General features: G+C 44.3%; 1 protein-coding gene across 1 annotated transcript in view; it reads left to right on the top strand.

Annotated features, from left to right (window-relative positions):
* Arhgap44 (Rho GTPase activating protein 44) overlaps window positions 1-24,067 on the top strand; it is a 171,161-nt gene that overhangs the window by 96,659 nt on the left and 50,435 nt on the right. The window contains exons 4-7 of the mRNA XM_059270917.1: window positions 2,523-2,599; window positions 9,458-9,569; window positions 11,999-12,075; window positions 17,967-18,084. Coding sequence (XP_059126900.1) covers window positions 2,523-2,599; window positions 9,458-9,569; window positions 11,999-12,075; window positions 17,967-18,084 — 384 coding nt within the window. The remainder of the gene's footprint in view (window positions 1-2,522; window positions 2,600-9,457; window positions 9,570-11,998; window positions 12,076-17,966; window positions 18,085-24,067) is intronic.

Raw genomic sequence — 24,067 nt, 5'->3', positions numbered from 1 at the left:
CATGACTTCATGAGCCTTCGCTCCTTCGTTTGGAAAGTGGTGGTAGCAATGATTGCTTACTCTGTGGAGTTGTTTGTGAGTTTAATGAGGTAGTACTTGTAAATGACTGTAGTGTGCTTAATGCTACTGTGGTCTGAGCGAGACGCCTTGGCCTTTAGGGGACTAAATCACACAAGCTGCTTTGTAGGACAGAGAATTGTGGGAAGCAGTTCTCCTAGTGACATGAGAGAATACTAATACAGATACATGTGGGGAACAGAGTATATAAGGGGGAGACTGTATACCTGAGTCATCTTACAAACCCTGCCTCTTAAGCCCAGGGTAATTTTAGAAAGAACAGTCATTTCAGACATGACAGATTGATACATCTAAACCTGAGGACATTCTGTCTTTTCTTGTCTTATTCTTAAGTTTTTACCTGAACTCCCGAGCTAGGGACAAGTTCACTTTAATAGCTTGTCTTGGTGCCTGAAAAACCACTGGCTGGCTTGAAGTCTGCTGCAGAATGCATTCGTTCACCAAGGATCAGGACCAGAGTGGATCCTTGGTGATAGAGGGAAACAAGTTTAGCAGCTGGGGGTCCGTATGTATGAAGTGGGGGTGGGCCGAGGGTGAGAGGAAGCAGCTAAGACCTGGATGATGGATGGTTGGTAGGTATGAGGTGGCGGCAGAACCTGTTTATGTGGAGGGTCTACCCTTGCCTCAGGGAATTGCCTTAGAAATAGAAGTGAACTGTAGTCTACTGGGGTTACAGCCCCCTAGCATCCATCCCACCTGCTGCCTTGAGGATGTGCTACCCCACCCCCCTTGACAGGAAGGCATCACCTTGTTTACTTCTTTCCTTGCCCCAATGGCTTATTTCTGATTTCTTGATTCCTAGAACATATACATGAGTAAAAACATCAGTTGTTTTTATTACTATCCCCCTCTTGTCTTTCTGACCTTGGAATCCAAGCCCTGAGATTCACCTCCATCTCTATCCTGGAAGGACAGTTAAACCATCAGTAAAGGACTTGTGTAAATACATCGTTATTCACTCAGTGGTTCACCTAGTTATTAAAAGCCAAGGAGTCAGCTCTAGATGAAATAATAGTAAATGATACGAAAGACACTATGACGTAAGCAGGAAGGCAAGATCGGGGTGAAGGATGATGCCTTGCTTACCAGCCTGGTCTCTGTGACAAAGTGTCCGACAGACACTACCTGAGGGAAGAGGATTGTTTTGGCTCGTGATTTCAGGGGACATTGGTCCATCATGGGAGAATCCATGGCTGGCAGCTTGTGCTGTGACTTGCTCTCATGTCAGAGGATCAGGATGCAGAGAGCTCGGGCTGTAACTGGGGCTGACCTCTAACTATCAAATGTGTATCCCTGGTGGACTGTGACCACTGTTACATCCACCATCCCATGATGAAAAGGTTCCACAGTCTCCCAGAACATCACCACCAGCTAGGACCAACTGTTCACATGCATGAACCTGTGGGGAACATTTTACAGTTAGCCATAGCATATGCTAATGTTTAGAGGAATGTGGTAAAAGTGAACACACATGTGCAAGAGCAAGGTAAGGCATGCTTAGAATTTGAATAGAAGGGTGCACAAGAAACTGGGCACCATCATGGCATCTGGTGAAGACTGAGGGATGTCCCTTCACAGGGATAGACAGCATTCTCTTATGCCATAGATGCTTAAATAGTTTCCATCTTCCGGTTGCTATACGGAGGCTGCTATTCACACTGATGGACTGTACTTGTTCAGATACTTGTTTGCACCTTTAGGGGCATGTACCCCGGAGTGGAAAGGTAGCTTTGGTGAGCCTTTAAACTAGTACTAAACTTTGCAACTGTGAAGGACCGTTTTAAATTTCCAATAAGAGTGTGCTTCTAGGGCTGGAGAAATGGCTCAGCAGTTAAAGGCTAGGCTCACAACCAAAAATACGAGAATGCCCTTCTTCAAATGCTAAACAATGTTTATTTTCTATTTAAATGAATGTTAAATAGAGCCATCCATGTGGGTGTGTGTGAGTGACAGCTCCTTGTTTGGATGACTGATTGGGTTTCCTTAGTCACTAATGAGCTGAGTTGCCTTTTTATGAGCTTGCTGGCCTTTTCTGTGTACCACTATCTTATGTGAACACTTCTCTGTAGAGTATGTACTGTCTTGTTTCTAAAATAGGGTGGGTAGACTTTTCAACTAAATAGTGTTTGGGGAAAATGAATGCATTGCTCAAACCTTTGTGAACATGAATATGAAATAGTTTGGTTTTTCCTTCTTGTTATCACTACACCTTTAAAATGTAGATGTTAGGCTTATTTTCCAAAGTAACTTATTGATTACTTTTAATTTCCCACATTTTTTTTCATCTCTTAAGTATGACACATATGAGCACTTCAGGATTACACATGTTTTGAAGTCAGATGTTTCATAGTTATTTTAATATAACATCCCTTCAAGCATTTTACATTGTCCTTTTAGAAGACATGGATGAGAAGTTTTCAGTACAGCACTTGTTTCCTTTCCAGAAAAAGTTGCCTTTGACGACACTGGCTCAGTGCTTGATGGAGGGGTCTGCGATCCTGGGAGATGATACACTTCTTGGGTAAGGTGACACCATCTTGTGTGTGTACAAAATCTATGTACGTCTCTATGTGGAATTCAGGGACTAAGACTCCTCATGAACAGCGTCAGCTGAGTTCTAGGTGTGAAAGGAGAAGATGTTACCATGAAAATCAAACCCCTCAGGCAAAGTGCTGTTGTCTGTGATGTCAGGCAAGCCTCTGTGGGCAAGGGAACTTAAGTTTGGCGAAGGTCAGCGAGATCTCCAGGCTCAAGTGGAGCAAATGGTGACCTCCATCAGGTGTCAGAACTTATGAGGTTCCCAGCAGGATACGCCAAGCTGATTTGGAGCTGAAATCATCAGAATGTCTTTTCTCATCTGCCAGCTCAGCACTCGTGTAAGGAGGAAGAATAACGGGACAACATGTAAGAGAGTAGGAAATAGTAACTAAAGTGGAACGTTCCTAAACTAAACGATAACGAACCAAAGACCAAGTCCTTGATGAAGGAAACTGAATCATATGGGCAGAATTGAATAAAACAAAGCAAACAGAACTCTTTAAAACTGAAAGTATGCTGCCAGGAAAAACTTAATTGAGTTAAAGTAGAGATTATACACCAATGGAGAGCGGGTGAACTTGGAAACACACAATGCCATACAAGCCAAAGCTGTGAGCCATCACACTGTGAGGTGATGGGGACTGCACACCCACGCCATCTATCTTGAGGGGATTCCCAAAGAAGAAAGCAGAGAAGGGAAGTTTAGAGTGGATGATTTTTCAGCTGTAGCTGGGAAGACAAACATGTCTAAAATGAAGAAGATCTAGAGAAGGGTATTTGTGATTTAAAGTCAGCCAGAGGAAAAAGATAATCACCTTTAACAGGGTGTTAAACTGATAGCAGACCATTGGTGAGTCAAATAAATACCAGGGGATGGGAAAGGATGTGTTCAGGTACCGAGTGAGAATTCAAGAAAACTGGAATTTTATGCTAAGTGAAGTCATTCTCTAAGAGTAAAGGGGAAGTAAATGGTTTTCAGGCAAAGAGTTAGTGCTTGTGGAGTCAACATGAAGGTGCAGTTGACTTATTGAATAGACTGAAAGTTGTGAAGTGTGCACAGCATGGAAGAACTTGAGGTTACGGTGTAAGGGAGGACAAGGTTTATTTTCCCTCTAGCTTTTCTCGGTGGGTGCCTGGACCAGAGCCCTGCAAACAAAATTAACAGCTTCCCCAGGAGGAGAGCAGACATTTCTTTTCAGCATGTGTAAGGCATGCACATGGGGTCGTTCAGTGATGAGTAACCCAGTGGTAGAACGTGGGCTTGTGAGGCATCTTGACAAAAGAGTAACAGTTTGAGAAGCAATGACAAGACAAAGCGAGAGGAGTTTCTTGGGTGGCAGATTGTGGGAAGGGAAAGCTATGGGGAGCTAACGAAAGGCAGGACCAGTTGGCAGAGATTGCAGTGTGGGTTCCTGTAGCTGTCTTGGGGTCTGGAGGTGTCTGGTGATTAAGTTCTGCTCTTCCAGGTAGAAGGGAGGAGGAGCATGTTTGTAAATCCATTTCTTGCATTTAGGTGGGCGGAGGGAGAGAAAGATCCCACTTTTGACTTTTTTTATTTGCCCTCACCTCAAAATAATCCTTATGCCAAAGTGGTGTGATTTGAGTGGCTTATTCTGCTATCTTTCATTGTAAACAAAATATAAGCATTAAGTTAAAAAAGCAACAGTGTAAGAATGATGGATTTGGTGGGTAAGAGCCTGGTAAAACTCAAAACATCAGACAGTAACAACAGGAGACGTCGGGGAGGGAACACTGTTTTCAGATCTTGTATCATTTGGGGAGAAAGCAGGAGTAGGATATATTCCCTTTAAATTGATAGACAGTGTGTATGTGTTAGATGAGCAAAGAGAATAGGAAGCCTGGTGTGGGGGCTTACACCTGTGATCTCAGCACTCAGGAGACCGAGGCAGGAGGATTGATACAAGTTGGAGGACAGTCTGAGCTACCTAGTGAGTTCCAGAGTGGCCTAGGCCACAGTGTGAGACCCTCTATATGCATATAAAAGGGATCTGTGATGTCTTCAAGGGGACAGCCTTGGAAAGAACTACCGATGCACACATGGACAGGAATAGAACGTGTCATGTATATCTTCCAAACTAGTAGAAAGAGAAGAATGAATGGAAGGAACAACAAGCAAGGGACTGGAAGCGAGAACTGTCCACAGAGGAAGCAGCGTGGCTAGGAAACAGTGGGTGAAGGTGCTGTGGTCTGAATGGAAAATGTCCCATGCAGGCTCCTGTTTGCACCTTTGGTCCCCAGCTGGTGGCTGAAGGTTTGTGAACCTTTAGGAGGTAGGGCCTAGCTAAATAATGAGGTGCTCTCCTGGGCGGGCCTGGAGCTTTATAGCCCATACTGCTCTTGTCTGATCTCTCTCCTGGTTGTGCTGAGAGATGAGTAAGTAGTTCCTTGTGCTGTTTCTACCAGAGAGCTGTCTGCTGCCTGCCTTCCCACCCGGATGGACTGTATCTCTCGAAACCCCGAGTCAGAAGAAATCCTTCTTCCGATAAGTTGCCTCATGTCGGGTGTTATAGCTAATAGAGAGGGTGATGGCATTTACTGCGTGTGTCCCCAGTCATCACAGATGGAAGTGGAATAAAGCAAACTTTTGAAAATAGAGAACATCATAGGCACGTGAACACACTCTGCACACTGAGAGAAATCCAGTGACTCCACAGGGAGTCATTGATCTTGCTCCCTTCTAGAATCCACTAAAGCTAGAACACAGACATTTTTGTTTGCCTTAAAGACCTAAACCCACAATGTCAGTGAAAAGAAGACAAAGACACCAGTGCCATAATTTTGTGAGCTTTCAGGCATAGGGATAACCAAGAACAGACTGGATGAGGCTCAGTGTGGCACACTTGCTTACCATACATGAAGTCTCTGGTTTGAGACCTCAGCACTATAAAGACACGGTGACAGCCAAGGACCTTATTAGGCGCATCCCAGTACAATAACCCTCACACCAGCAGTTAGTACACCAAGGTCTGGCATGATACACAGCAAGGAATTCTCTCATGCTCAGGAATGATGGCACCATGGTTGCAGTCATGGGTCTTTGAGGAGGAATGGGTTATTAAAATAATGAATGGGGATTGCAAGTCTTTCGGGTATGCAGGGAATCCAAAGCTTGCGCAGTCCACACCTGCAGGAGATTTCCCTTCCTGTCCACCCCAACACAGCTTTCTACAGAGGATAAACAGAAACACTTTTTAAAATACTGAAGTCTGGGCACAGCAAGGTATAACAGTACCGAGGTATAACAGATGTGACACTCTTCAGCCTCATGGCCCCGAGCTTTATTCCTCCTGTGAAGAAAGTAGAAGTATCTTTCCTGGAGAACCTGAGGGGCCCCAAGGATGAACCTAAGCCTGTGAGGATGTTAGGGCAAGAGAGTACCCACGGCTCAGCCAGACCGTTCTGCACACAGCTGCCTTGCCACCCTCTCAGGCTCCAAGCTTGCCATCCCTGCCCTTAAACAGAAGCGGGCACCAGATTTCCCCAAGCATCTGAGGGGGGTCTAACCTCCATCAGTCCATGAGAGAAATACAACTTGAAAGAACTAGAGATGGGGTGAGGAGGAAAGATTTTAGATGAAGTGTTGGGTATATTTTCGACTGGTAGAGGAGAAGGCAGTGCAGCTATGAAATCAAAAGGATATTGGTTTGGTACGGGATGTTTATCAGGCAGGAACATTCTGAAATCAAAAGCAAATCGGAAGAAGTAAAAACAAATGGCTGCAGATGCAAAATTCTCAGTCGAAGATGATTTGGGGGAAATCATCCAGAAAATCAAGCATGAAGACAAAGACACGGCAGATAGACAAACTTGGAAAATTAGAGGAACGATTCCAGAGGTCATGCTTAAACAGCGGGGGATTTTAAGAAAGAGAGGAAGGAATTATAATGATAATAAAAAGGAATAATCTGAAAGCATTTTCCAGATGGAAGGGCTTGAGTTCCTAACTGAAAGGGCCTGCTGAGCTCCTAGAGCAGTGGAAAAAACATTCATCTGAGCCTGAGGTTTGGGATCATGAACAGCGGTGCCAGAAGACTGCACAAGCTTCTGGAAACAAGCACTATGCTATTGCAAAGAACCAGAATTGTGACTTGTGATACCCCCAGACCCACCAAAAGCAACAAAGGAAGCTATCTAGTTAAAACAAGCTTCCAAACTGGAAAAAGACACTGCTCAGTGCTGTACCCAAAGCCCAGTCTGTGGGAGCATGGAGAGGGATGTGAGGACCCTGACTTTTTTTTTTTTTTAACATTCTAAATAATACCTTTAATTCTGTATACAAAGAATAGAGATTGTTTCAAAATGTAGATTTAAGGGGATGACAAGGAAAGAATCAATCAAGAGAAAGAAAGCCATGAAGAAGGTTGTAAGTATGAGGCTTTGGACGAGGAAGGACCATGGACTAAAGGGAGACTTTTGTCCTGAAGTAGAATGACCAAAAGAGGACCCTGACTTTAAAACATGACTTTGCTTCCCCAGGAGGGGGAAAGAAACAGAGGTGGATACAGGGTGAAAGACACAGGGCAGAGCCATGGCCAACCCCAGAAATACTGGCGGAAGATTCCTGGAAGACAGCTACGTCCTAGAGACAAAAAGAAGCCACTCCAGGCTAGCACCTGTCCAGGGAGATGAGTTCAAGAAGACACAGCTTATACATATCAAGTGTTTAGTGCCCTGAGCCAATTGGAAAAGTGACTGGTATTTGGGGCTCAGTCAGACAAACAGAAAGCAAGCAAACTGAACTGTGGTTCACTTTAGGGAAATAAATGAGTGCAGAGCTCGGTCCTGACAACCCACTAACTGTCCAGCTTAACTCCAGTATGGGGGGAGTAGCCCCTCTCTCAAATGCTTGAGACCAGTTTGTTCAGTTTCGCATTTTCGTGGCTTTAAAATAGTTAAATAGCCATTACCAGGTAAGTGTCTTTAAAATATTAAATCTGAAATGTTTCAAAAACTCAAACTTTGAAAAGTTTGGGTTTGGCAGGATTGTAGAGATGACTTATAGCATTAGCTGCTCTGCAGAGGATCTGGGCTTAATTCCCAGCGTCTATATGGCAGCTCACAACTGCCTGTAACTCTTTCCTGGGTATCTGATGCCCTCATCTGGCCTCCACAGGCACTACACATAGATCATGAACAGAGCAGGGGAAATACTCAGACATAAATAAAATTAAAGTTTGGATTTTTGGATAGGAATGTACAGGAATGCCTGTAATATAGAGTCAAAATATAAATACTGAACATCTACTAATTTAAATAAACAGAGAGTGAGGAAATGTAAGCACAAGTTAAATTATCATTTTCCATAGTTAGGAGTCAACAGCTAATGCTTAACGTTTTAAAAATCAAGAACTAGCATAAGGAATATGAAGGACAGTATCAGAAAGTTTAGTTAAACACACCATCAAAAAGGTGCAAAGATGAAGCCACAGGATGAGAGTTGGTATTTATAGTAGGTGATAGGAAGTGAATTAGAACCCATATGCCAACAGATTCATGACTATATGAAGAATTGTAAATAAATTCAAATAACCAAATCCCAACTCAGAAGTAGCCAAGAATGTGAGGAATACTTCATGGACCAGGTGTTTTAGAGGGCCTGAGAGAGATGCCATGCAGACTCACCAGTGTGACAGGAATCAAGACTTTCTTGCTGAGAGTTACCAGGGGCGTAAAGCAGTGGAAACTTTATGCAAAAAAAAAAAAGAAAAGAAAAGAAAAAAAAAAAAGAAAAAAGGCTGCACATGCATGTGCATGTATGAGCATGTATTATATTTGCATAGACCACAGCAGTGCTTATGTGCTCCCTAAAAACTTTTGACCATGGAAAAGCTTACTACATGGAGGGAGATGTTTTCATTTAAAAAAGAAAGAAACTATACATAACAAGAATAACAAGATGATGGATTTTGCACAAGCAGACATGGACGAGGGCTAAAAATAGCTACATGTGAAAAGCCAGTAGACCTGAGGAAGCTCAGTAGTAGAGTTCTTTCTGGGCATGTCTACGTCCCTGGGGTTAACCCCTACACTAAGGGAACAAGCAATTTGCACAAAATAAGTTGAATATAAAACCAGCGGTGGAAACATTTTTAACCAAGTGGTAGTAGCATCATGTTATACATGAGCATATTAGAATAGAGAGATTATTCTATCAGCTGAGGATATATTGTGTCTGCTTAAACTTTCAATGACATTTAAAACTTAAACTTGAGTTTTAACTCAAGGAAACAGCCATTTAGGAAAAACTAACATCTTTGAAACAATCTCTTTTCTCAGAAAATGGATTAACTTTCTTTTTATTATGTCCTCTGTTATTTGGTCAGTATTGAGCAGCTTGTGGGGTGACTTTTTCCATGGGACAATCACCTAAGTACTTGTCATGTACTAAGTAACTTTTCATGGCTTAAGAGTAAGTATTTTCTCCCGGTGAGATCCTATCAGAATTGAGATTCGGGTATTTATTTGAAGGTGTGGTGTGTTAGTGGATCCATCTTAGATGGTCTTTCCAGGAATCTCAGAGGAGAGAGAGAAGCAATTGAATCCATATGCTGGTGGATTTGGCTTGTGTGAGTCTATTTTCTCCACATTTCTCATAGTTCCCATGTATCTCTGTTGCCCCTGGCACTCAGCACCATTTGAAATAGGTGATAACTTCAGACATAGAGACAATGGGAACAGCTTGGCCACTGGTAGCCATAGAAACCAACCAGCTAGTTGACACAGACTTGAGGATGTTTATCAAGCCAGGAGTTGATGGAGTGTGACTCCACACAGTGTGGTGGTCCAGGATATTCAGGTTGCCTTTCTCCCTTGCTTGCAGGAAGATGCTGAAGCTCTGTGGAGAGACAGAGGACAAGCTAGCTCAGGAACTGATCCACTTTGAGCTGCAAGTGGAGAGGGATGTGATTGAGCCCCTGTTCCTGCTGGCAGAGGTGAGACGCTGAGTGAGGCTGGGTCTGGGACAGAAAGATACCTTCTACCTCCAGCCTTCCGCTCTTTCCTTCCCTCTCCTGGATCTCCGACCTTGCATTCCATCAGGGTACATCATGATCACACCATGGTCAGGATTTCCATGTATGGTGGAGCTTTCAGCTGCTTGCTGCTTTCTTCTCAGTTCACCGACTTCTCCGTTCACCCTCCAGATGGATTAAACATACAAAGCCAGCAACATCACCTCCATAACCCAAGTCCCGACTTCCATCACTCTGTCCCTTCCCAACATCCCCTCCCCTGCCCATCTCCAGTCTTCAGTAAGTAGTAGCATGGATGGCAGCTCCCTCCCGAAGAGTCTGGGAAACTGGCGCACGAGCCTCCATAAGGCCCCTGTGGTTGATGTCCTTTTCTGGATTTTACAAGATACTAAATTCAACTATTTTATTAAAAGGCAGTCTAAACGTCTGTCAGACAGTTTTCCTAGTTCCCACCTCGTGCGGCTTTATCAAGGGAGACAAGAAGTGGCTGGGTTATTTATGGGCCTCTCACTAGGGATCCCTCAGTTGTCTTTCACTGGCATATAAAACCTAACAGTTGCTCCACGTGGGAGACCCCAACAACGATGGAACTTTCTGTACCTGTGCAGCGGTAGGCATGACCAACATGGAATGTGGTTATTTGTGCAACCTGAGGGACTCAGAGTTAATTCTAGTTAACTTTTGCTCATTTAAAGTTAAAATTATGTCATCCCCCATGACTAGAACTTTCAGAAGCTTGTTGCTCAGTCCATGTCCGGTTTCATCTCTAGATTGCCTTCAGTGTGTTCTTGTCTGTATTCTTTCTGAATCGGTGGTCTGGATAAATAATTACTTAAATACCTATAAAGGTGATCAGAGAGTAAATTGATGCGGTGCTTTGACATGTAAGCAGAGAGCAGCTGGAGGACCCTTGGATCACACACACTGTGGATGGAATCCATTGACCATTGCCCTCATTCCCATCTTCCCCTAGCCAGGAACACTCACAAGAGGTACCTAGTGCTCATAAGGGGGATAGGGCTCTGGCCAAAGCCTGAAACAACCCCAGAAATTAGGGGGACTCAGCAGCAAAGCCCAGGCCCCTTGCTAGGACCTGAGCAGTGCTCTGACTCCCCAGCCCTGCCCTGGGCTCTGCAGGTTCTGATGATGCTTCTTGCTGTCCATGCACTCAGCACATCCTTCAGCCCAGCTTAGCTGAGTGGGTGGAAAGTGCTTCACAGAGCACAGGTTTTCCTCACATTTTCCCCTAGTGGTTTTTTAAAAAAAAAACAAAAAAAAAAACAAAAAAACCACACAGTCCCAAGATGATTTTAGTTCAATTCATAGCCAATTTTCCTTTTTAATTCTCACATCCTGCCCTACTTTTGCTGGGCCTGGAACCAAAATCCTGCACTGGAATCTTCAAGGAAGTCATTTTTAGAAAGGAAAATTTAAAAAGAGCATCCACATACAACCAATATGGAAGAAGTCCTTGCGGAGAACTCCGTGGAGGCCGAGTTACTCACTGCTGACTGTGGGAAATCTTACTTTATCTCTATAAATATGCTAACATGCCTCCTTTGTTTCTATAAATATAAACTGTATGTCCTAGTGGTATCCCTTAGCATCTCAGGTCTGCTAAGGCCAGGGCTTCTCTGTGCTCAGCTGTCCGTTTGAGTTAGGTCCCTTTGAGTTTAGGTGCCTAAATGGTGGGATGTCCCTCTTTCCTCCAGCATTTGGCTCTTGTGAAAGCAGACCCAGAAATGATTGGGTCTGGTTTTTTTGCATTGTTTGTTTGTTTCTGGTTTAGCTAAGGGCAGGTGTGTAGCCACCTCCAGGCAAGCAGGGATACACAGAACCCAGGGGTGGTCCTAGGTGATGAGGGGCTTGCTGGGTGTCTAGGGAAGAGAGAACAGGTGCAGCTCAGGGAAGGAATTGAACATTTCATCTGCTGCTGGTCCAGGGCACAACGTTCCATGTGTGCAAGATAAATACATTGTAGAAATGCAGTGGGCAGGAGGGGGTGACCGCACTGTGTTACATCCTTGAAATCTGAGTGACAGTGAATCTCTAGTGGATTTTCACACACACACACACACACACACACACACACACACACACACACACACACACTGTCTGGGGAGGGAGAAGACAGTAGCTATACATGATAAGTTCAGTAGTTGACATCAAGTTGAACACATAAAGCATAATTCCTATTTGTTGGTGAATTAGCCCCAAGACAGTGACAGAGGGAAAAATGTTTTGCTCTGAAAACAAGGACCAGGAAACCTGTAGCAAACTTTCAGGTGACTGTCAGTAGTGATTCTTCAAGCATTCTTTGAGCGCCTAGCTCTTCAAGTATTCATCTTGACCTTGGAGTTGACTGTGTCTCTCCTCTTCTGGAACCACAGGTGGAAATTCCAAATATTCAAAAGCAAAGGAAACATTTAGCAAAGCTGGTGCTGGACATGGATTCTTCACGGACCAGGTAGAGTTTCTTCGCTTCCTTTACAGCTTCTTTGGTAAGACCATGATATTTGGGTGGTGAGGGTAGTCTTTTATGTGTGTGGAGGAGTTCTCCTCATTCGTTAAGATTTTTTTTCTTTCTTTTTTGGTTTTTCAAGACAGGATTTGCTGATATAGCCCTGGCTGTCCTGGAACTCACTCTGTAGATCAGGCTGGCCTTGAACTCAGAGATCTGCCTGCCTCTGCCTCCCAAGTGTTGGGATTAAAGGCTTGTGCCACCACCTGCCAGCCTTCATTAGTTTTTCTTAATACCCTCTGTGTAACAGGCACTGGAGGTAACAGCAATGACCAGAAACAAGTTCCTTGCCCTCGTGGAACCCTCATGGGTTCCCTGCCTTGAGTTTGAAGACAGACCCTGGGCAAGAGGACAATTTGAGGCAGTCATGCATTGAAGAGAAATCACACTTGGTAATTTTGGAAAAGAACGATGGAGGGAGAGGCATCACCATCAGATGGGGAAAAACGGAAGAGTAGGTGTTACTTGGTCTGTGTCTTGTACAACCAGAAGGAGGTAATGATGCAAAGATGTGGGGCAAACTGTCTAAGCAGAGGGAGACAGAGCACAGGCCCTCAGGTGCTGCATTTGAGGTACAGGAAGAAGGGGCATGCTCGGAAGAGAGTGGGCATGAGGACCGAGAGGCAGGACAGAGATATGTCATGTGTGAAGCAAGGAGAGTATTTCTAACTCTGGACATGCTGTCAGCTCCTGAAGGGGATGGTGTAGAGGCTCCCTGTTGTAGCCCTCTGTGAAGGTCCTACTAGGCTGATCCCCACGTGCTACTGAGAGGCTACAAACTTCCTGTTTCAGCAGGCCAGTGACAGAGACCATTACATATGGACATGGTACATATTTGCCTTTTATCCTTACAGTGCTCTCTGTGTGTGCATACATGTGTGTGTATGTGTGCACACACAAATGTAAGTTGAAAGAATAAAAGTTCACACACACTGATGTGGAAGGAACTGTTTCTACCTTAAGTCCCTTGTAATTCAGTCTTAATCACCTCATCTCATTTTCCTTTCATGAAATGAACAAAACCAGGAAGCTCCTGGGCAGAGAGATTTAGGATTAAGAGCCCTACAATAGGGTTCAGAAGTCAGGAAACAAGATCCAGATCTGTTCTTTGGTAGACCTCTCAGTGCCCTTGGCTGAATCACTTCTTAGAATGTATTTCCTCACCTGTGCACAGGGAGTAACAGCCGTTGTCATCTGCAGAGGTATTAGGAGCATCACGCAAGGTACTGTGTGGCCCTGCACTTCCCAGGTGCTTTTCAACAGCAAGCACATGCTATAAAAGGTTATTACACTGGGCGGGACTCTACAGTTGGAAGAATAACAAGTGCGTGTAGGGAAACAGCACAGGTTAAACCAGTGGAGAAGTCTCTTTAGTTGGTATATCCTAAGCCTCAGTCCCCCGAATGACGTTTTCATAATACATTTTAGAAAGAAGTAATAAGCTAATGCCTTTTGCTACAGATAATCAGATGAGCTTAAAATTAAATGACTGGGAGCAAATTCAGTGTCTTCAAGGGAGGCTGTGGTGGTTAGAATGAAAAACATCTCCCATAGAGTCAGGTATTTGAATACTCGGTCTTCAGTTGGTGGCACTGTTTGGAGAGGTAATGGAACCTTTGGGAGACGGAGCTTTGCTGTAGGAAGCACATCACCCAGGGTGGGCTTAGAGTTCATAGCCTCTTCCCACTTCTAGTTTGCTCTTTCTGCTTCCTGCCTGTGGCTGGAGATGTGGTTTCTCAGCTTCCTGCCCAGTGCCACGCCTCCTCTGCCATTATGGACCCTCCCTCGGGAACTGTAAGCCAGACAGAATGAACGCTTTCTTCCGTTAAGTCACTGTTGATGATAACATTTTGTCACAGCAACCAAAAGGAATGAATACAAAGCGGCGTTGGCATAATCCAGATGGGACTCTCGGGCCATCTCCATGCTGTGCTCTCACGAAGGAGCCGGATGCATGAGGAATTTGGGTTTGCCATGATCACAGTGCCTCTGTACTGCATACATGGGCATCTCATGACCCCAGCATTCGGGTGCCAGATTAGAGTCATGGCGGTTGATTGGAGTAGTGCCGACCGCTCTTTGTTGTGATGAGTTGGGCACCATGTCTCTGGGCCTGGGTCTTCACCCTGAGGTCTTCTTTGCTTCTATAAGGAAAAGGCAGATTTCCTGCCCAGAGTTTCTGGCTGGAGGACAGAAGGTTAGTGTGGAAGCATGTCACTGTCATCTCATATAATTTTGTTTGGTCTTTTTATGAGAAAGGAGGTAACCCCTGAGAGGTGGCCATGGCTGGTTTTGAGCGACATTAAGCAATGTATATATTCTGAAAGCCCAAGGGAGTGTCTGCAGGGCCTGTCATCTGTGATTAGCACAGTTTTCATACCTCAGCTCATCTGTTATGTATTTGGATCTGCTAAGGAAATCTGTAACTCCCCTTTTCCAATTTCAGTGCTTACAGATTTCAGCTTGGATGTGCCCCCCAACTCACCCCCTGTAGAAGCCGTCATCCACTGTCAGGGGACACCTGACAGAAAGGTGTTAAGTCGCGGGGCGGGGGGGGGGATCTATTTTGCCTCCTAATTTGGGAAATGCAGTCCATCATGGTGGGGATGGTGTGGCTGGAACAGTTGGCAGCTAAGGCAGTAGGAGTTGGAGGCGACTGGGCATGTCATGTGCTAGCCAGGAAGCAGAGCTTGGCTGGAAGAAAGGCCAGACTCTAAGTTTTCCTCCCTGCCTTTGCAGTCACATGTCTGCCAGCCTGGCCCCATGTCCGGAGGGTTCCACAACCTCCCAAAACAGCTCCCCACCAGCTGGTGACCAATTGTACTAACACAGGAGCCTGCAGATGACTTTTCACTTTTAAACCACAGCAGACAAACTCTTTGCAACCTTGGTATTTTAGAAAGAAAGAAGAAAAAAAAAAGCAAAACAAAACCAAAGGCCCTTTTCGATCATCCTTAGGTCAGTTGCAGTCCAGGCTGTCTGTCACCTACTTTGTGTCGTGAGTTCGGTGAGAGAGGGTTGCTTGGCAAATATTATAGGTAGCTCAGGCCCTGTCACCATCTCAGCTGGCTTCCCATCATGACTCTGCTTCAGTAACTGACCCAAACCTTCAAGTTACCGGCTCTCCAGTCAGTTCAGGTGATGTAACATCCTCAGCGACGGTTCTTGCTCCGTCTCCCCTGATTCTGATTGGCTATAGCCAGCTGGGGCCTTGACTGCCTTGTAGGACTTTGCCGAAAGCCACATCACGCAGCCAGCCAGCCCGTGCTTCCTGCCATTTCCCTTAAAGCTGCATATTTAGTCAGCGAGGAACAGCTGTCAGGATAGAGCTGTGGCATTCACACTGAATTCCAGAGTGATACTGAAGAGCAAGAAACTGCAAAGCTACTCTCCTGGGGCGGCTGGTTCTCCGTGTTCCCACCACCCCCACACAAGTTCTCCATTCAGCTGCACTTGGTAGGTCCTTTTTGCTGGTGATGACCTGCATTGGCCCGTGAACTGTATTCAGTACTTTCATATGAGCCCCCTCCAAAGTCATTTTTCTCTATCCTCACTCAGCACGTCTTGATCAATACTTGCATGACTGGATCTTTGAATTTTAGCACGACTCCAGTGAATCTGTCAGAGCCATCTTACTTATTCAGGGTTTAATGAGGGTTGAATCAAGCACATACATTTGTCACCGTTTAAGTAATTCTGCCCTGTCGGCTTCAAGTCAATGAAATCGACCTAAATATGCCGAGAGTGATGTGAGCATCGAGATCCTCTGACCTGCTGAGCCATCTCTCCAGCCCCCACACATTTTAAAGCATCTATTAGTTGGTTCTTCTTCGGTAGCCTGGACAGAGGGTAGCTGTATCTTGATCCTATAATGAACGAGGAGATGTATTTGCTGTCTCATATGAATTACAGCTATGATGTTGAATAATTTTTATGGCCCAAATCCCTCATTACTTTCAAGTTTTATTTCAATAGTTGGCTCTGGACAGTTCCAATGATCAGACCTGGATCATTTGTGTAAAGCATGTCTCTATGGGAAGAGTCGTTCGGGGATTCCTGCTGAACTGTTTTTACTGTTTCAGCTTTGAGAACTTGTTCAAAATGATCACTTTTCAAATTTGGCTCCCAGGGCATGTGTCTTCCTGGTAGCCTCTAACCAGCTCAGTGTCTGAGAGCCTTCTTATAATGGTTTTGCAGGTTGCATCCTAAGAGGCTGAGTGAGAACCCTGCACTTTGCTACTTTCTGCTGTTAAATGCCCCCTTGGAGCCTATAGCCCCACATTCTTAGGTTTTTCCTGCAGATAACAAGAAAAAGAACTACCAGTTATCTAGCTGCTGCTTAGATTCTTGACTCGGGACTTAGGGGGAGGATGTTGTACCCCTGGATTGGCCAGCTGCAGATATAGTCTAGGGGCTGGGGGAAGGTCTTTGTTTAGTTTGTACTTACATGGTATTTAAAAGAAACTGTTCCATCTCGCCACACAATTCATCAGAAGAGTTCCCAGAGTTCTCAGTTCTGTTGAAACGCCTGGCACCCTCTGACCACATTCCTACCTGAGCTCCATCAGTCCGTCTAGGCAGGGCAGCTTCCCCACCTCCCACCCCTCACCCCCCACCCCCACCATTTCCCCAGTCCTTCATCTTCCTGATTTCCCAAGACCGAAGTCAGGCTTGGCTGCCATTTGTCATCCCGACTGCCCTGCTGTGCTCCTCACAGGCTAGAAATAGCTCTGTCTCTCGAAGATAAAAGATCCCGTGGATGAGTTAAGATGATGGACTGTTCTGGCTCTTTCTCCTACCTGCTGGTCCTGATGAGCCCATGAGGTCTCAGACTTACCAGAAGAGGAACCCTGCTGAGCCCTTTTCTTCTTGCAGGGACATTCTGGTCCTTCTCTCGTCCCCGATGGTGACTCCAGCAACCAGAAAGAAGTGTTGGCACTTCTCCTTCAATGTTGTCTGAGTGTTTTCCTCAAGAGGCCAGGGTTCTCCCTGCAAAAGATGAGTTTTTTACGGAAATACAAATGTGATAACTAAAGGTCCATAGGATGCTATTCCATAGTTAGTGGTGCAGATTTTAGCCTTCAGATGGGTTTTGAATCCTGTCAGTGCTTGCTTTATACCTCATATCCATTGTTGGCTTCAGCCAGGTAGGTGTGTTTCCAGACCCAGAAGCCTGTGGAGAACCTAAAGGAATGACAGAGACCATACTGAAAGGCAGTATTGGCAACTGTGAAATATGGAATGCGTCACCATTAACAATTGTGAGCTTTTTGCCGGGCGGTGGTGGCGCACGCCTTTAATCCCAGCACTCGGGAGGCAGAGCCAGGTGAATCTTTGTGAGTTCGAGGCCAGCCTGGGCTATCAAGTGAGTTCCAGGAGAGGCGCAAAGCTACACAGAGAAACCCTGTCTCGAAAAACCAAAAAAAAAAAAAAAAAAAATTGTGAGCTTGACTAAATTCAAATAGCTCTTAGCAAAAGCTGAGGTGATAGGTGTGTTAATTAGTTTGATTTAATCATGTTCGTATACTAGCAGGTCACACGACACCCCATAAATGTCAACAGTTGTGATTTGTCTGTGGAAAGAGGACAGCATCATTTGGCTTTAGTGCTTAGAAGGTAATAGAGAACCCAGTGGCAAACGGTAGTGTGCTGTTCCACTGTGGCAAGGGGAGCCCCTCGCCTGGTGTAGCGCTGGGGTCCCATGGTCACACCTCGTTCCTTGCAACAGTGTAGGTCCCGGGCTAACAACTTGAGGCCAGGTATTTCCTTAGTACTCTGTCCTATCCCCAGGGCCCCACCTGCCTCACACATCCTCTTTCTCTCTTGTTTTCCCTCAGGTGGCAGCAGACTTCCAAGTCTTCAGGGCTCTCCAGCAGCCTTCAGCCCGCGGGTGCCAAAGCCGATGCCCTCAGGGAGGAGATGGAGGAGGCAGCCAACAGAGTGGAGATTTGCCGGGTATCTGTTCCCCTTGCTCTTCCCTCCTGGGCCAGGCTGGGGAGTCCGTAGGGGTGGTCTGTGTTGTTCAGTGGGGTTTTCTTAAAACTCTGCTGGTGATGCTGCAGCTAATCAAAATGTCCGAAGAGTCCGTGCTGAGTTCAGACTCAGGACTGTGAGGGTGACCAGGACAGAGAGGCACAGGCCATCACTGATCTAATGCTTTGTTTTTGTGGGGAGCTTTAGGGCAACTTCGTTCCAAAGAATACATTGTAGGTCCCTAGGTCAGCTGACAATTTAGACTGAGCCACAACTTCTGTGATAGTAAAATGTTTCTCCTTCTTTGCTTTTTAATACTTACTACCTGGGTCACTGTATCTATACCTATTGGGAGACACTTTAAATGTTAGCTGTGGAGGCCATTAAAAAAAAAAAAAAGATTTCATTTTTCAAAGAGAGAGTACCTAATTCCAAGAACGGGGATCCTGTACTTGTGGGATGATGTCACTCACTGCACACATTACCATTCCCATCTACTGTTGCCACCCCCACACTGTGTAAGACATAATGAGTCATACACCATTCATAGTGCTGTCATATATATGTATGTATGTATGTATATGTGTGTGTGTGTGTGTGTGGTGTATGCACATGTGCATGCACACTGGATATCAGACCAAGGGCTACATCATGCTAGGCAAGCAATCTGCTACTGAGCTATATCCTTAGCCATCCCATGCGGTTTGAAAGAGAGTGACCCTTTGCACACAGGTTATCTGTTCTTTGTGGCTTTCTTGCCTTGTACATTGACTTTCACAGCCACACTGTGCAGGTGGCTTTGAACTTGCATTCACATGACATTCAGAATTACCCTCTGGGATTAGAAACATTGAAGGACTTTCAAAGAATGCTCTTTCTCTCAGACTGTTATCCTGTGGAACCAAACAGAGAAATATAAACGCTTCAGATGCCAGATTCATTGTGATTGAGGCAGACTAGCCACTTGTGCTTCTGGGTCTCTGGCAAATCCCTAGCTAGTGTGGCTGGTGTGCCATTTCTGAAGTGTTATTCTCTCTCCTGCTGATTTGAACATGATCTATACTTTGTCTATTGTGTATCCATTTATTCAGTTCAGAATCTTTTGGGGGGATTATATAACAGACTTATTTAGGACTTTTAGCAAATGCTGCAAAGACAGGTTTAAAAAAAATTAGAAAATCCCTCCCAAAAGTCAATGTCATGAACATAATTAATCTAAGTTTAGTGTATATTAATTATATATTTTCAGTTCATAAGAATAGTTCTTTTTTTCTTTTTTGGATATTTTTTTTTATTTTTGAGACTATAATTATATCATTTAGCCCTTCTCTTTCCTTCCTCCAATCCCTCTCATATGCCCCTCCTTGCTCTCTTTCAAATCCATGACCACTTTTTTAGTGATGGTTGTTACCTGCACACATGTATATACACATACATACATACATACTTATATATGCATATATACTCCCCAATACATAAACACACCTGCTTGGTCTGCATCATGTTCCTTGTACATGTGTTTCCAGGACTGACCATTTAGTACTGGATAACTGACTGGTGTGCTTTTCCCCCTTCGGAAGACTGTGTCTCCCAGTCTCAGGATTCCTTAGTTGCATGTAGTTCTTTGTGTATGGCTGAGGCCTCAGGGGCTTCCCTCCATCTACTTTGGCATATCTGTTGGTGTTGTCCTTGTTTAGTTCACACTTGGACAGTCACGCTGATGAGACTCTATGGGTGCAATTCTGATATTACTAGGAGACACAATCTCCCTGATCCTTTGGCTCTTAAAAATCTTTCTTCTTCTTCCCCAACCTTTCCGGAGCCTTAGGTGTGGGAGTGTTTTGTAGATGTTTCTACTACACTTAGTGGGCATTTTGATTGGTTGAGGTTTTCTGGGATGGTCTCCATCTGTTGCAAAGAGGAGTTTCCTTGATGAAGAGTGAGGACGACACTTATCTGTGGATACAAGGACAAGTATTTAGTGTAGTTGGGGTTTATGCTGACTTTGTAAAGTGGGGATTGTAGATTTTCCTCCAAGATCCATGACTTCACTTGGCCTGGGTAGTTGGCTAGCTTTCCAATACCACAGATGATTTCTGTCTTGTTGAGTGGGTCTTAAGTCCAACTGGAGAGCTATTGGTCACTGCCAAGGTGTGTGTACCACTACTTCACTCTTAGGGTTATCATTGGCAGGCTAGCCATTGTGGTTCATAGGCATCCCAGCTGGGTGGGACTGTTGGTTATTTCTCTCCTTTGGCAGCTTGCATGGTGCTTTCTGATACCATAAAAGCTTGTTCTTAGGGAGGAGGCATTCACGTCAGTTCTAGCTCAGGGGTCTCTGGACCCTGTGTCCAAAATGCATGGTGTTTTCAGCAATAGGGACTTACTCTTCCACCTCTGGTGGGCAGCTAAGGGCAATAGTAATAGATTGTAATGTTTTGGGAGTCTCTGGGACAACTCTCAAAAGAGGGCTTTCTATGTGTTGGGGTTTTTGTTAGGTGGTCTTTGGAAGAACCATTGTCATCTCAGATGAGAATATTTCATTTAAATTATATATGCAAATTTATATAAAGACTTAAGTGTATTATAGGTTGGGGTTTTTTTGGTAAATAGTTAATAGTAAAATTCCTTATGTTTTTTTTTTTTTCAGTCATCATTACTGGTATTTTATCCTGCTTCTTCTGTATTTATCTTTATCCCTCTCCCCTAGTTAGAGCCCCCTCCCTTCAGAATCTTCCTTTTAAAATATTATTTCCAGTAGGCCAGGTAAGCAGGTACTAAGAGGGGATTCTGAAGGTGAATATCCAGGTATACCAGAAGAAAAGCAGTAGTGTTGGGCACACTGTAGCTTCCTGCATTTGCTGTTATGCCAAAAGTATATTCCTCTGTAACCACTGTAACAGAAATAGGTATTTATTATAACTAATGGAAGAATACAGAAACATGTTATGAGAAAACACCAACAACACCAACAATCGCCTCTTCTGACCAGCAACACTTTCTCAAGTCAGGTGACCAAGTCCTCTTCCCACTCAAATTTTGTGGGATACTACACCCTATGATACACCCAGTGGGCATGAAATTGAGAAGGATAAGGAAGCCAGGGCTAGAGGACACACATATGTACCGTTATATGTGTATGTGTGTATATACATAAAATATATCATGTATATATACAGCCACATGCATGCATGCATATACATGCATACCCACAGGACACACACACCACATCTTCACTATTTTCCTGTGCAAAGATGCTCGCACTGAACTGACCTGTTAGCTTTGCGTTGCTTTTCCTCTCCCAAATGGAACTAAACTTCCATGGGTCTATATCATGCTACTCTGGTGAATTCTTTTTCTGTAGGATAAATACCCAAAGATGGCATTTTTAGGGTAAATCTACCCATATTTGTTATTTTTTTTTTAAAAAACATTTATTTATTTATTATGTATGCAATATGCCTGCATGTGTCCCTGCAGGCCAGAAGAGGGCACCAGATCTCATTACAAGTGGTTGTGAGCCACCATGTGGTTGCTGGGAATTGAACTCAGGACCTCTGGAAGAGCAGTAGGTGTTCTCAACCACTGAGCCATCTCTCCAGCCCCCATATTTGTTATTTGACTAAATACTGACTGAGCGTTTTCCCTTTCTGAAAAGGCAGTGCGGTTCACATTTCCATCATCAGTATGAAAATTTGCATGCCCCTCCTTCCATCTGTACGTGTGTTTTATGTTGCTCCTTTTTTCTCTTTCTGCCAGCCTGCCAGTTTGGACTCTCTCTCTCTCTCTCTCTCTCTCTCTCTCTCTCTATATATATATATATATATATATATATATATATATATATATATATATGTATATGTATATGTATATGTATGTATGTATATGTATGTATATGTATATATGTATGTATATGTATATATGTATATGTATATGTATATACACACACATATATATGTATATATATGTATGTATGTATATGTATGCTATTGCAATTTGTAACTTTCCTGAATATTAGTCATGGTCATGTGTCCTCATATTATTTATTAGATGATCTTCTAATGATAGGCATGCCCTGCTGGGGGAGTTGCCTATTGGTACAAATGAGTCAGGTAACATGCCTGTTGCCTTTTAAATTAGCAATTCCTATGTTTCCCATATGCTGGAAATATTTGATTCTTCCTCATTGATTGTGCTGCAGGTCCTCTGACTGAGCAGCCTGGTCTTTCTACTTAGTGTGCATTGGTTTTAGCCACTAAAATCTCAGTGCTACAGTGCATGTATGTTGTTTGCCTTAGGAAAGCTGTGTGGCCTCTTAGACAAGTGAGGTCTTTCTGAAGGTGTGGGAGTCTGCTGGAGCCCAGCTCCAACCTGTTCCCACCTTTTGAAGGGTTCTTGGGTGGAGGAGAGAGAAATGAGAAATGTCAGATAGAAAGATAGAAAGAGAGGATAAGAAAGGCAGAGACACAGGATAGCTTCGGGAGGGCCCTGAATCAATATCCAGTTGCCCTAGGCATTTATTCAAAAGAGCTTTTTATACAAATGCCAAGGGGCAAGGCAAAAGACCTCTTTGCAAGATCAGAACACACTGTACAGCCAAGTGTAGACCCTTCAAAACACCTGGTAACCACGCCCCTGGCCAAATCATCCATTATGCAGCTCTGCTGGGTAAAGCAAGCTCTGATTCTCTGACCCTGAGTAATTTGGGCTCCCACATGAAGGAGAGATCATTTTTAATGATTTCCTTTATATTAATGTTTTAATGCATTTTATATACTTCTTTTATGGACTTTAAGACAGCAGAAGTTTGTTTTTATACAGTATGAGTTAGAGCTTTTTTTGGTTTTATTTTCCTTTTGGTCCAGGTGGATAGTCAGTTGTCCCAGCACCATTGTTAAATCACTGTCACCACCCTGAGTTAAATCCTCTTTAATTCCTCAGATTTGTGGGCTCTGTGTCCTTCTTAGGACAGTGGAGTGCAATTTTTGTGGAAATGACTTTGCCACAGAGTCTTCAGTAGAAGCTCCCTTCCTTGTGACAGTCGCCTTGGTTAGTCTGTGACATGCATTGAGTTGTGTGAAGCTTGTGAAGGTCAGATTCAGAGGGAACCATCCACTGCTCCCTTCATTGTCTTGTATGTGTGCTCAGCTGATCTTGGGAGTACCCAGGGCAAGTTTTCTTAAAGTTTTCCCCTGACTTTGAAATAGACCCAGGCTTCCTCTGTTCTAAGTTCCCTGACTGGGTTTTTCCTGATGTGGAGGTTTTATATTTCCTCAGCAGATGCTCTAGGTCGCCTACTCTATAAGCAGAAAGAGAGAGTGGAGGCTGAATGCTGGGACAACAGCAATCAGAGTCCTCTTTCTGAGAGAGACTCTCACAGGCAGGATCACAGAGAACTTCTCAGGTATTTGGGGACCAGAGAACTTTAGCCACCTGGAACACCCAGTCACGGTGGGCTGCATAGGTGGGAACTGCTGAGACCTGAGGGACACAGATGCCACACTCCCTGCCCATTCCTCCAGGAGCCCATACTGTCCCTGCCCTGCCTCCATATTTCAAGGATAAACCAGTTCTGCTCTTCTCAACTGTTATCTGTTTCCCCTTTCTTCCTGGAGTTCCAGATAAAAGAACCCCATTCCAGTACATCCCAGAAGGCTTGAGTATTAGCTGATAGTTCACTGTGAAGAGAGAAAGTGAACAGAGGATGAGAGATTGATTAGGAAATGAATTTCCATGGTTGATGGTGCAGTACATCATTTGTGCTTGGTACTCAAGACTGACTGCTATCCTGGGCAGCTCCTGGAAGGCAGCACTTCCTACCTCTACCTTTCTGGCTTTCATACTTCTGCCCATCCATTGCCAGCCCACCAGCCACTCTTGTGACCATTTTCTCAGTCCTTCCTCAGTCTCTTTTAACTTGTATCTGTTCTTGGTTTATTCTCTGGTGTATAATCTTTGCTATTTG

This window comes from Peromyscus eremicus, chromosome 8a (genome assembly GCF_949786415.1).
Source record: "Peromyscus eremicus chromosome 8a, PerEre_H2_v1, whole genome shotgun sequence".
Taxonomy (NCBI): Eukaryota; Metazoa; Chordata; class Mammalia; order Rodentia; family Cricetidae; genus Peromyscus; species Peromyscus eremicus.
The sequence above is the reverse complement of the archived record's forward strand: the minus strand, read 5'-3'. Positions and strand labels throughout refer to the sequence as shown.